Below are 13,713 nucleotides of genomic sequence, written 5' to 3' on the forward strand. Positions count from 1 at the left end.
CCCACATATAAAGTAGAGGAAGATGGGCACGATGTTAGCTCAGGGCCAGTCTTCCTCAGCAAAAAGAGGAGGATTGGCAGCAGTTAGCTCAGGGCTAATCTTTCTCAAAAAAAAAAAATTACTATGTGCTAGGAACTAAGTGCTTTTATCTCATTTAATTCTCATAACAACCCTATGTTATATGCTTTTTATAGAGTGGACAAAGGCTAGAACCAAAGGCTAGAAGTTGCTCAAGGTTATTCAGCTGGCAGGTACTGCAGTGGGTCTTCAAACTGGGTAGTCTGGCTTTGAAATCCGTATTCCCAACCACTGTGCTACGTCTCTCACACCAGCTACTCATTAAAAAATCAGACGTGTCCCTGCCTAACCTTAGTCAGCTGAGATAAGGAGTATCCTTTGGCTCCTATACTTTGAAATTTTCTACATATTTTGTTTCTTCCAACCTGTAAAATTATCCTCAATTTTGAGCCATGTGATTTTATTTTACTACTAGCCCCAACCCCTGTACTTTGCCTTCATTAAAGTGGCTGCATTTGTATTAAGCTCTGCTTAACCAAAAATACTTAATTAAGCATGAAATACTTAATTAAATCTTGTTTGTTCAAAATAAAAAGGAGTTAAACATTTTCCCTAACTCTTAACTTCTCTCTTATCAAGGCTTCAAAGACTTGCTCAGAAAAGTACTGCTGATGCTGATACCAGATTATCTTACCAGGACCACACTGTGCCCTCGGCTGCAATACTATGGAAACAATATCTCCGATTCTTCTCTTCTCTGTGTACAATGTGTAGCAGGATGGGGGCAGTAGTGGAAATTATGGTAATAAATACTATAAAATAATACAATGTTAAGACCATATCAAGCCAAATATGGAAATGTGAAAATTTTATTTATTTAAATAAAACCAGGCTATATAGACAATCGAAAGTCACATATGAAGAAATTACTAAAACAGACAGAAGAAAAAGTCTCATCTACAAAATTATTTACATGTTTAGGGCCCATATAAGACAACATGGTCCCCTAGGTCCAGGCCAGACACAGAGAACAGTCTACTGCAGCCACTCGGGAAGAGGCCGACTATGGTACCTCCCAGCACGGCACAAACCAAACAAGGAGACTCCTACAAGGTACTCCAAAGCTCAGAGGTTTTAAGATCTTGGCTTTGATGATTTTGATGGCAAGAAATGGAATCAAACTGACTTCCATTGGGACATGCCAGTGGCCTCCAGTCAGTGACCACAATCACAGTGCTGAATGTCCCTCCATTTGGGGGCAGAGCAATCTGCAGAGATGACAGTTTTTACGCCTGCCCTACACCAATACACTACCTTATAAAGACAAACAGTAGTCTTTAAATTCTTTTAAAAACACATAATGAGTTTCCTAAAGATTAAAAAAACTTAAAGTCCAGATTCCTCAAAGATGAGCAAAAAATCCATTACTTTCCTAAGGTTACTTCTTTATTCCTGCTTAAATGCAAAAGTTGACAGTCTCTGATTCGTAGAAAGATCTAAAGGTTTTTGCTTTTTGGGTGAATTCAGAGTCTCCTTTGCTTTTTCTTTCTGGTTTTCAGCTTCATGACTTTCATCGACGACACGTTTTCGTTTCTTTGCTCCCACTCCATCACTTGCAGCCTCTCCTTTGCCCTTGGTAGCCCATGCCTTTGCAAAAATATTGGAGGAGAAAAGATTTTTAGACAATAACAAAGAAATAGGAAAGAAATGCTTTCTTTACTTTTCCAGGTAACATTCCAGCACAGATGGCAGCATAATTAGCCCTTCAATTGTTAAGCTAATCATTAAGGGTTCTCATTGTTAGCAAATCTCTTATCACCTAATTGCAGAGCACTAAGAAAATTTACATTCTACCTCTATATTTTAATCTGAACTCTGCTTGTATTTAACCATATTAAGTGCAAAATACTGCAACTGCAGGTACTTTTTAAAAATAAAACTTTTTGCTTTGGGATCATTGTAGATTCACATGCAGTTGTAGGAAATAACACAGAAAGATCCTGTGCACCCTTTTCCCAGTGTCTCCCAATGGCAGCATCCTGCAAAACTGAAGTGCAATATCATAACCAGGACATTGACATCAATACAATCTCCCCTTCTACTTCTACTCATTTGTGTGTGTGTGTACTTAATTCTACTGTAGGTTTTTGTATTTACCACCACATTCAAGATACAGAAGAGCTCCATCACTACAAGGGTCCCTCAAGTTGCCCTCCCCCCATACATACACTTTTCATCCAGGCCCCAACTCCTGGCAATCAGTACTCTGCTCTTCATCCCTATCACTTTGTCATTTCAGGATGTTACATACAGTACACACTGTGTTGGGGCCCAGGGCAGGCCACCCCAAAATATCCCACAATAGCTTATTGATTATTCTGAATTAAAATTACTTGAGAAGCAAAAAGGGCATTCTGACCCTCTTGTCGCTCTTCCCCTGAAAAGCAGGGAAGGAATTTCCCATGTAGAAGGCGCTCTCCCTGCATCCTTATCACAGAACTAGGGGTTTGGCACCGAGAAGCCCCCAGAAACGACCCTTGCTAATTTCCTACCTCAAGACTAAACTCCATGTAAATTCCTCACTGATTACGGACCTCAAACCTGTTTCTTTGTCCTGTCAATTCTTTACAAATTTCTGTTTCTTTGTGAAAAGACATATATCCTGCCTGCTTGTTCACTTTCTGAGCATTTTTCTTTATGATCACTAATATGTACATACTAAACTGGGTTTTTCTCCTGTTAATCTGGTCTTGCGTCAATTTTACTATTAGCCCAACCAGAAGAACACAAGAAGGGAAGAAAGGGGATTTTCCTCCCCGACAATATCCTTTTGGAATTGGCTTCTACTCACTCAGCAGGACCCTAAGAAAATTCACTCTCTCCATCTCTTAAACCTCAGTAGTTCCTCCTCCTGCTTTATTTCCTTTCCCATGCATTTACTGTAGAAAAAGGATGCTTTGAGCTGTAGAATTTCTCACGTTAACAGACTGAATTTAAGTAAATGTTTAAGGTTTACCTTGAAAATATTGGTTACATTTTGAAGTATTCAAAACACAATTAGGACTTTTGTTAAGTCTCTTCCTCTTTTGCTGCATTAGGCTTAGTCATTCAGATGCCATTTTATCTAATTCTTTAGAATTTGTGTCTTTTTATAAATACTTACAAAAAATGAGCAACACAAAGTTGCTGATGAGATTCTAAATGAGGCTAGAGGTGGTCAGACCAGTTTCTAGCTTCCTCATTTTGCAATACCTTTATAAAACCCAGCTGATCGAGGTAAGTATCTGTGTCCCTAGGTGCCCAGGCTGCACACTGCCACCCCTGGGGAAGTGAAGTATAAGAACTTAATGCATACACCATACACATTCCTTCCCCTTGCAACAGAAAGCTGCTCCTAGCCTTCCTTCACACGGCAGGAATTTACATGAGGAACAATAGGTACACGCCACCTGTCCTAACTTCCCTGTGAAAGGCTGGAACAGAACACCAGCATTTTCCCCCAAAAGTAGCATTCTCATTTAGTATTCAATGTGTAAGTAAACAGCACTTTTAAAAATTTTGCTTACAAGGACCCTAAAGTAGTAATCCAAAAACATGAATTAATTTCGTTTTTACTTATTAATTTTATTTGCTTTTGATTTATAAGTAATGTACTTTTTCTTGGAGTAGTCCCCTAACTTACAATATGCAGGAACTTACACAGATGTAAACAGTATATCTGACACAAAATTAATCATCAGCACTAATAATAATAATTACATATCCAAATGTTCAAAGCTGACACTTCCATTATTTAATGTCGTCTTCACCAAGAGTTTACTGAAATGTATTCAATTTTCAAAACCAGAAAAAGGCATTTTCTATAAGAATTTTTAGAACCTGGGAATTCACTGAGATCTCAGTCTTAGAACAATCACCCTTACCTTCCTTTCGTCAGTTGACAACGCTCGAAATCGAATCATTCCTTCTTTTATTATGTCTGCTTCATCAACAAAGTCAGGATTGTCAGACAAAATATTACTTCTGTTTTCTTCCAGCCACATCTGGAACCCAGTCTTTGGCCTAAAATAGCAATTATGTGAAAAAATTTCATGCTTAACACACAGTGTAAAGTGCTTTATGATTTTTCAGGTGAGTAACTAACCATAAGTTTTTGCATACGGATATAAAGTAAGAGAGACACAATTAATTACACTTGTTAATATTCATATTACATATTACTTAAAACTGCCTGGAGACTGCAGGAATAATAAACTGATAAATCCTTTGTAAGGTCAATTCAAAGGGTTTACTCACATTTGTATTTTCCAAGTGTAGCAACTGTGAACTCTGTACTTTCAACTCTCTTATGAATGTTGGCAGGCTCAAGGTCTCCAATCTCACCCAGCCCCTCTGGCCCAGGAAAATTCTTCCATGGATACTTGGTAGGCTCTTTCTCCATTTCCCAAACCAGCTATTTGAAATCCTCACAACGTCTCTCAAGCTCCTTATCCGTCCCCTCACCCCTGCTCTCACAGCTGACCTGGGAGTGTGGGTCCTTTCTGATATCATCATTATGTAAAGCATGGACACAGCACACTTGTCAATTTTATGAGATTTCACTTCTGACACAAATTGTCTTTAGGTCACAAGTAAAGGTTTAATGCAAACATTTAATATTTACTGAACACTATTTTTTCTATAGAGCCAGGTGACACTATAAAAAATTGAATCTTCTTAAATAAAATTTTTAATATCTAAATTAAATTCAGAACAAAATAGAAAACATAAAAACCATAGCTACCCCTTCAAATTAAACTGGTTAACATAGATACTGGTAAAATGAAATACACAATGCTAAAAATGAAATGGTGACTTTTTCAATTTAACATTAAAATTTAATGCATTTTAAATAAATCTAGCATAATAGAGATCAAGAAATTTGGTGACATATTACATTCGTGGACAAATAGGATATGGACAAACAGGAACTCTCTTATTGCTAGGGGTGTATGAAATGATATAATATCAATGCAGAAAAATTTGGCAATATCTTTTGGAATTACAAGAATACATTAATTTGAACCATACAGGAATCATCTTATAGCTACATGTATATGTGAGAAATGACATTCATATAAAGTTATTCATTGTAGTACTGTTCGTACTATCAAAAGACCAGCAATCACTTTTTGTCTACCAGTAGAGAACTAAATAAATGGTATATCCATTCAATGGATGTAAAAAGATTAAAGAAACTTTATGTGGTAATATGAAATGACCTGCAAAAGCTCCTAAGTTAAAAAAAGCAAGGTATAGAACAATGTGTATATCACTACTTCTGTAAAACTAAAAAAAGAGGCCAGCGGTTAAGTTCGTGTGCTGTGCTTTGGCGGCCTGGGGTTCGCTGGTTTGAATCCCAGGTGTGGACCTATGCACCACTTATAAAGCCACACTGTGGCAGGCGTCCCACAAATAAAACAGGAAGGTGGGCACAGAGGTTAGCTCAGGGCCAGTCTTCCCAGCAAAAAGAGGAAGATTGGCAGCAGATGTTAGCTCAGGGCTAATCTTCCTCAAAAAAAAAGAAAACACTAAAAAAATATACAAATATAAGTGCTTGTACTTGAATAGAACAATTGTAGAGGCTATATAAGAATCTTACTGCAGAGGGGTGTCAAGACAGCAGCGTAGGGAGACTCTGAATTCACCTCCTCCCACCAACACAACCAATTCACAACTACTCTTGGAACAGTTACCCCTGAGAGAAAACTCGAAACTGGATAAAAAGAACCCCTGAAACAAGGGACAGTCCTGACTGAGGTGGAAGAGGCAGAAATTCCTTTCTGGAGATTAAAAAAAGCCACCTTTGCAAGCCACGGGGCTTCACGGCTGGTTAGGAGCATTCCTAAGGTACACAGCATTCACTGGAGGAGCAGGGGACCTGAGCAGGGGAGCGTTACCACTGTAAGCATCCTTTGGACTCAGCACAACTGAGACGAGTGTCATACTATGGCTTTGCTGGCTATTAACAACAATGGGCAATATCCATAGAAAAGCTATAGGACATAAGAGAAAATAAAGCTGGTTCTTAAAGGGCCCACAAAAGATTCACTCATTTCAGAAAGCAACCTAAAATCACCAGAAAGAAAGGTGCACAGTCCTTTGGTGAAAAGATACTCAATTGATAGGCTCTGGGTGCATCTTGGTGAGAGGTGAAACCTCTCCAGGGACAGAGACATTGGTGGCAGCCATTATTGATATGCCATTGGAGTTCTTCCCCTGGTCTGTTAGCCCAGGGGTCTGCCCACCCACTAAGGTACTGATTTAATCCAGCTCAGCAAGGGCAGGCAGCCAGCCCTAGGCTGGGTCCCTGGATCCCTGCAGCCAAGTGGGTCCGCTTCTGAGGGGTAGGGCATGTGTAAGGAGTGGGTGGAGTGTGTGGGGCCTCTGCAAGGGATGATTGGGTCTGCTTCAGGGGGTGAGGACACGCACACATGGCGGGTCTGTGTTGATGGTGTGTGTGGCTCTGTGGGTTCCAGGAATTCTCAGCTGCAGAAGACTCAAGCTTCTCAAACAGCCCATAGAAGATCAACACCACCTTCTAAAGCCTGAAACAACTGAGTGCTCCCATGCCTGGGGCCAGCCCCACTCAGCTGCAATCCTGAGAGCTGACAACAGCCTTGAAGGCTGGAGGCCTACAGCAATTGTAAGCCCTTGAGTCTAGCAACCAGTCATGCTGGGGCCTACTCACATAACAGAACAGGAAACTGCAACAGGAATGTGCAATTAGACCTTGCAGCTAACTGTGCTGGGGCTCCCCACACCTGATAAAGTGACTGAAGGGTCCAGAGGAGCCACATGCAGCTGAGAACTACAACCAGCCAGCCAGGGGGACAGTCTAGCCTCCCTGGACACCTGGAGGAAGAGCAACCTTGGTACAACAGAAGGACACACATAGCCCATATAGAGGTCACTCCTGGAACATTTGGAACTGGTGATGAGAGGGAGGCACACTGTTGAGCCTCATAAGGCATCTCTTACATAAGGCCACCTCTCCAAAATCAGAAGATGAAGTTGACCTACCGAATATGTAGATATAACTACAGAGAAAGAGGCAAAGGAATATGTTCCAAATAAGGGAACAGGACTAAACCCCAGAAAAACAAATAAATGAAAAAGAAAGAAACAACCTACCTGACAAAGAGTTCAAACAAAAAGTCATAGGGATGCTCACTGATCTTGGGAGAAGAATGGATGAACTCAGTGAGAACATCAACAAAGAATTGGAAAATATAAAAAAGAACCAATCAAAACAGAAGAATACAATACTGGAAATGAAAAATTCACTAGAGGGATTCAACAGCAGAGTAGATGACACAGAAGAATGGATCAGCGAGCTGGATGAAAGACTAGAGGAAATCACCCAAGCTGAACAGATAAAAGAAAAAAAGAATTAAAAACAACGAGAACAGACTAATGGACCTCTGGAACAACATCAAGCACACTAACATCCATATTACAGGTGTCCCAGAAGTAGAAGAGAGAAAGGGGCAGAGAATCTATTTGAAGAAATAATAGCTGAACTCTCCTAACCTAAGGAAGGAAATAGACATCCAAGTACAGGAAGAAGAAAGAGCACCAAATAAGATAAGTTCAAAGAGGCCCACAACAAGACACATTATAATTAAAATGTCCAAAATTAAAGATAAAGAGAGAACCCTAAAACCTGCAAGAGAAAGGCAACAAGTTACACATAGAGGAAACCTATAAAGCTATCAGCTGACTTCTCAGCTGAAATTCTACAGGCTAGAAGAGAGGGGCACGATATATTTAAAGTGCTGAAGGGAAAAAACTTACAGCGAAGAATACTCTACCTGGCAAAGTTGTCAGTCAGAATGGAAGGAGAAATAAAGAGTTTCCTAGATAAGCAATAATTAAAGGAGTTTATCACCAAGAAATCAGTTCTATGAGAAACTGAAGGGACTTATTTAAATGGGAAAGAGAAGACCACAAATAGGAATAAGAAAATTACGAAAAAAAAAACCACCCCAAAACCCAAAAACCAGCAACAAAATCACTGGTAAATGCAAAAATACAGTAAAGGTAGCAGATCAACCACCTAGCAAGATAATAAGACAAAAGTACTAAAATTACCTATTTTGATGATAAGAGGGTAATGGATAGACACACAAAATAAGAGATTAGATATGATTTCAAAAACAGAAATGTGGGAGGAAGGGAGTAAAAGAACAGAGCTTTTAGAAAGATATCAAACTGAAGAGACTATCAACTCAATATAGATTGTTATATATGTAGAATATTATACAGGAACCGCATGGTAATCACAAACTGGAAATCTATAATGAATAAACAAATCAGTGAGAGAAAGGAAATCAAACATATTACTAAAGAAAGGCATCAAACCACAAGGGAAGAGAGCAAGACAAGAAGAAATGAACAGAGAAGAGCTACTAAAATACTCAGAAAAAAAGTGACAAAATGGCAATACATATGTATTTATCATAACCACAGCTAATATCATTCCCAGCGGAGAAAAACTGAACTCTATTCTTCTAAGAACAGGAACGAGACAAGGATGCCCACTTTTACCACTTTTATTTAACACAGTCTTGGAAGTACTAGCGAGAGCAATCAGGCAAGAAAAAGAAGTAAAAGGGATTCAAATTGGAAAAGAAGAAGTGAAACTGTCACTATTTACAGATCACATGATTTTACACACAGAAAACCCTAAAGAATCCACTAAAAAACTTTTAGAAATAATAAATGAATATGATAAAGTTGCAGGATACAATATGAACACACAAAAATCAGTTGCATTTCTATACACTAACAACAAAGTAGCAGAAAGAGAAATTAAGAATACGATCCCATTTACAAAGAAATTGAAGACGACACACAGAAATGGAAAGATAAACCATGCTCTTGGATTGGAAGAATTAATATAGTTAAAATGTTCATACTTCCTAAAGCAATCTGCAGATTCAATGCAATCTCGATCAAAGTTCCAACAACATTTTTCACAGAAATAGAATAAAGAATCCTAAAATTTGGGACCGGCCTGGTGGCACAGCAGTTAAGTTCGCACGTTCCACTTCGGCAGCCCAGGGCTTGCCGGTTTGGATCCCGGGTGCAGACATGGCACCGCTTGGCAAGCCATGCTGTGACGGGCATCCCACATATAAAGTAGAGGAAGATGGGCACGGATGTTAGCTCAGGGCTAGTCCTCCTCAGCAAAAAGAGGAGGATTGGCAGCAGATGTTAGCTCATGGTTAATCTTCCTCAAAAAAAAAAGAATCCTAAATTTTATACAGAACAAGAAAAGCCCCTGAATAGCCAAAGGAATCCTGAGAAAAAAGAACAAAGCTGGAGGTATCACACTCTCTGATCTCAAACTATACTACAAAGCTATAGTAACCAAAATAGCATGGTACTGGCACAAGAACAGACACACAGATCAATGGAGCAAAATAGAGAGCCCAGAAATAAACCCACACATCTACGGACAACTAATTTTTGACAAGGGAGCCAAGAGCATAGAATGGAGAAAGGAGAGTCTCTTCAATAAATAGTGACGGGAAAACTGGACAGCCACATGCAAAAGAATGAAAGTAGATCATTATCTTACACCATACACAAAAATTAACTCAAAATGGATTAAAGACTTGAATGTAAGGTTGGAAACTATGAAACTTCTGGAAGAAAACACAGGCAGCATGCTCTTCAACATTGGTATTAGCAGCATTTTTTCAAGTACCACGTCTGACCGGGCAAAGGGAAACAACAGAAAAAATAAACAAATGGGACTACATCAAACTAAAAAGCTTCTGCACAGCAAAGGAAACCATCAACAAAACGAAAAGACAACCTAATAATTTGGAGAAGATACTTGCAAACCATATATCTGATAAGAGGTTAATATCCAAAATATATAAAGAACTCATACATGTCAACAACAAAAAGCTAACAACCCAATTAAAAAATGGGCAAAAGATCTGCACAAACATTTCTCCAAAGAAGATATACAGATGGCCAACAGGAACATGAAAGGACGTTCAACATCATTAACTCTCAGGGAAATGAAAATCAAAACGACAATGAGATATCACCTCACTCTGGTCAGAATGGCTATAATTAACATGACAGGAAACAACAAATGCTGCAGAGTATGTGGCGAGAAGGGAACCCTTGTACACTGCTGGTGGGAGTGCAAACTGGTGCAGCCACTATGGAAAACAGTATGGAGATTCCCCCAAAATTTAAGAATAGAACTACCATACAATGCAGCTATTTCACTGCTGGGTATTTATCCAAAGAACATGAAAACACAAATGTGTAGAGATACACTCCTATGTTCGTTTCAGCATTGTTCACAGTAGCCAAGACTTGGAAGCAACCTAGATGCCCACTAGGGGACAAATAGATAAAGAAGATGTGGTATATATACACAATGGAATACTACTCAGCCATAAGAAATGATGAAATCCGGCCATTTGTGACAACATGGATGGACCTTGAGGGTATTATGCTAAGTGAAGTAAGTCAGAGGGACAAAGTCAAATACTGTATGATCTCACTCATAAGTAGAAGATAAAAACAATGACAAACAAACACAGAGAGAGAGAGATTGGATTGGTAGTTACCAGAGGGGAAGCGGGGAGAGAGGAGGGCGAAAGGGATGATTAGGCATGTGTGTGGTGATGGACTGTAATTAGTCTTTGGGTAATGAATATGATGTAATCTACACAGGACTTGAAACATAATGATGTACACCTGAAATTTATTTAATGTTATAATCCAATGTTACTGAGAAAAAATAAAACAAAAAAAGCAACTTATTGCAGTGACTATTTGTGGAGAGTGGAACTGGGTGGAGAGGAAAGAGATTTACTCTTCATCACATCTTTTTCTATCTTTGCACTGTGTTTCACCCATGTAGCTCTACTATCTAAAGGCAAACAAAAAAGTGAACTAATTATGAAATATAATGTCCCAATAAAACGTATCTATAATTTAAAACACATGTACAATTTTTCAAAGCCTACTTTAATACGTAATATAAATAGACCTTAGTCAATATTTGTGGGTTCCTTAGAGTTACAGGTGTTCAGAATACCACTACCAGTGCCAACATATTATTTATAATAATAAATAACATAGTTGCATATTGTATTGCTGCTTCTGTGTGCCTTTTACTGGGATACTGAATCTTGAGAATACTAAACTTCTCTATGTCCTGACCTCTGGTTTTCGGTGTTTTGAGGACACACAGCTGGCGTTTCAGATGATGAACTTTTAGGATTTTGTTCTTTCACTTCCTCAGTCTTATCATCTTGGGAAGTTGTTTTCTGGAAATAGGATGCTGCAGATGCCTATAAAAACACATAATGAATACTGCAACAAAATCTAATGATTTTATATGTTACAAGCAAGTTTTGACAAATGTGGGACAATATTTATAATTATTTAGAATTCTTATACCCACATGTGAAGTCCTAAGGTTCTCAGTTGAAAATAGACATGCATATACACACTAAACAAAAAAACGATACTTCAAATTCCATGTTTTCTAAATGAATAAAATTATATGAAATGGAAAAGATAAACAACAGATCTATTTACTGATGACAAATTTGTAAAGACAGCTGGGAGGCAAAATCAGAATATAGAAGAAGGCAAGATTAAAACCAGGTACTATACTACTCACCAGCAAAGAGGGATATGCATCAGAACCATCTGGGAAATTAAAAAAAATGCAGATAGATGCCAGAGTCCCTTGGGTCTGGCTACATATATTTTTAAAAAGTGATTCTGAAGCAAAACCAGAATTAAAAACCAACACCCTCGCAGACAATCACTTACAAACAACTGGAGTCTCCCCCTATACCTGAAAAGTGAACAAAATGAAAGGAAGACAGATCCCGTGCTGCTGAGTGCAGGCGTGGACAGTGGAAATGGTACCTGCTTCGACTTTGGCTTTGGGACCAGAGGCTTTATAACTGGAGACTTTTCACTGTTGGTACCTCGATTAAGCACAAGAGATTTCCTGGATGACTTGTTCATATTGTCTAAAATATTAGCTGAACGTGAATTCACTGAAATGGCTGGCTCTTTGGAATTGGCTGATATCTAAAGAGGAAACGAGTATTAGCACTTTATGTTTAAAGAAGAAAAGAAAAATCCCAAGAGATTTATTTTTCCTTTAAATTTCTGTTAAGTGCTTACAGTAGTCTCACCTTTGGAATTGAATACATTTGGTACCCAAATTAAGACTGATGCACATATTCTCAAATACACATCCCCAAGAAAAAAAGGGAGTATCTTTCAAAACCATAGGTACTTAGGCGGCCGGCCCGGTGGCACAGCGGTTAAGTGCGCACGTTCCGCTTCTCGGCGGCCCTGGGTTCGCCGGTTTGGATCCCGGGTGCGGACATGGCACTGCTTGGCAAAAGCCATGCTGTGGTAGACGTCCCACATATAAAGCAGAGGAAGATGGGCATGGAGGTTAGCTCAGGGCAAGTCTTCCTCCGCAAAAAAGAGGAGGATTGGCAGTAGTTAGCTCAGGGCAAATCTTCCTCAAAAAAAAAAAACAACCCATAGGTACTTAGAAGATAAGCACAAAATATAACCCTTATCCCAAGTGTGAAGTAGGGCTGCTTTCATCTTTGCTTTCACAAAGACCTGCTTCAGTCTTTAATGCCTCCAAGTCTGGGGAGGGTTATCTGATGGTTTGGAAATATTTCTCTATATGGAAATGTGTTTAAATAATAGGAAATATTACTGGAAAGAGTTTACCTTAAAGGGGTTTACTCGTCCTTGGCTGCTAGAGGTAACCGCACCTTTCATAAGAAAGAAACCCTCATTTAATAGTGGTAAAACATAAAAGACTTCTGACTTCTATAACAATAAATGAAATATTTTATCTCTATTACATGAAAATAAATGTACTCTGCAACTTTAAAACTATTAACAACTATATATGACCACACCTTGAACTTCCACGCTCTCTACGTCATCTCTTCTGAAACATCTCTTCGATTCTTTCCATTCTTTCTCCATCACCACCACCAACCTAGTCCAGGCCACTAATCAACCTCACTTGGACTGCCTCAGTAGTCTCCTTATATGCATTCCTCCTTTGCACAATGTGCCATGCTATGCTCCTTCCTGAAAACCTACAACAGCTTCCCAGAGACCTTAGAAGAAACATCAAAATCCTTACTATGGCCTACATGGGTCTGCCCATTGCTCCAAAACCACTCAGCACCACTTTTTCTTAGCTCTCCGTGCTCTCCATACCACACTTACACTCTTCATACATGTTGTTCTTTAAGCCTACATACTTTTCCTCTGGTTCTGCCCCCACCCACCTCTGCCTACCTAACTCTTATTCCTCCTTCAGGTCTTTGCTTTAAACACTTCATGAGGTCTTCCTTGGGGTCCCAGCCCATTCCCCTCACTGACTAGATTACAGACACCTGTTATATGCTCTTTTAATACACTGTACATGTTTTAAAAGGTAATTTTTTAAATCAAAGTAATATATGTACATAGTTTAAAAAGTCAACTGATGTCATAAGGTTTATGCAGGGATTAACCATGCATGCCTGCTTGACTTCTGTTTCCCCCATCTAGTCAAATACCTGACACCCAATAGGCATTTAATAAATATTTGTTAAATGCTACAGTTCACAAACA

The 13,713-nt window shown here is 39.0% G+C and overlaps 1 protein-coding gene across 1 annotated transcript in view; it reads right to left on the reverse strand.

Moving 5' to 3' along the window:
- Window positions 1–859: 859 nt before the first annotated feature.
- Window positions 860–13,713, reverse strand: part of WDHD1 (WD repeat and HMG-box DNA binding protein 1) — a 63,714-nt gene continuing 50,860 nt past the window's right edge. Inside the window, exons 21-25 of the mRNA XM_008524966.2 lie at window positions 12,811–12,854; window positions 11,977–12,144; window positions 11,257–11,387; window positions 3,942–4,080; window positions 860–1,665 (exon numbers count right to left, since the gene is read on the reverse strand). Of these exons, the coding sequence (XP_008523188.2) occupies window positions 1,465–1,665; window positions 3,942–4,080; window positions 11,257–11,387; window positions 11,977–12,144; window positions 12,811–12,854 (683 nt within the window). The 3' untranslated portion in view covers window positions 860–1,464. The remainder of the gene's footprint in view (window positions 1,666–3,941; window positions 4,081–11,256; window positions 11,388–11,976; window positions 12,145–12,810; window positions 12,855–13,713) is intronic.

Source organism: Equus przewalskii, chromosome 25 (genome assembly GCF_037783145.1).
Source record: "Equus przewalskii isolate Varuska chromosome 25, EquPr2, whole genome shotgun sequence".
NCBI classification, from domain to species: Eukaryota; Metazoa; Chordata; class Mammalia; order Perissodactyla; family Equidae; genus Equus; species Equus przewalskii.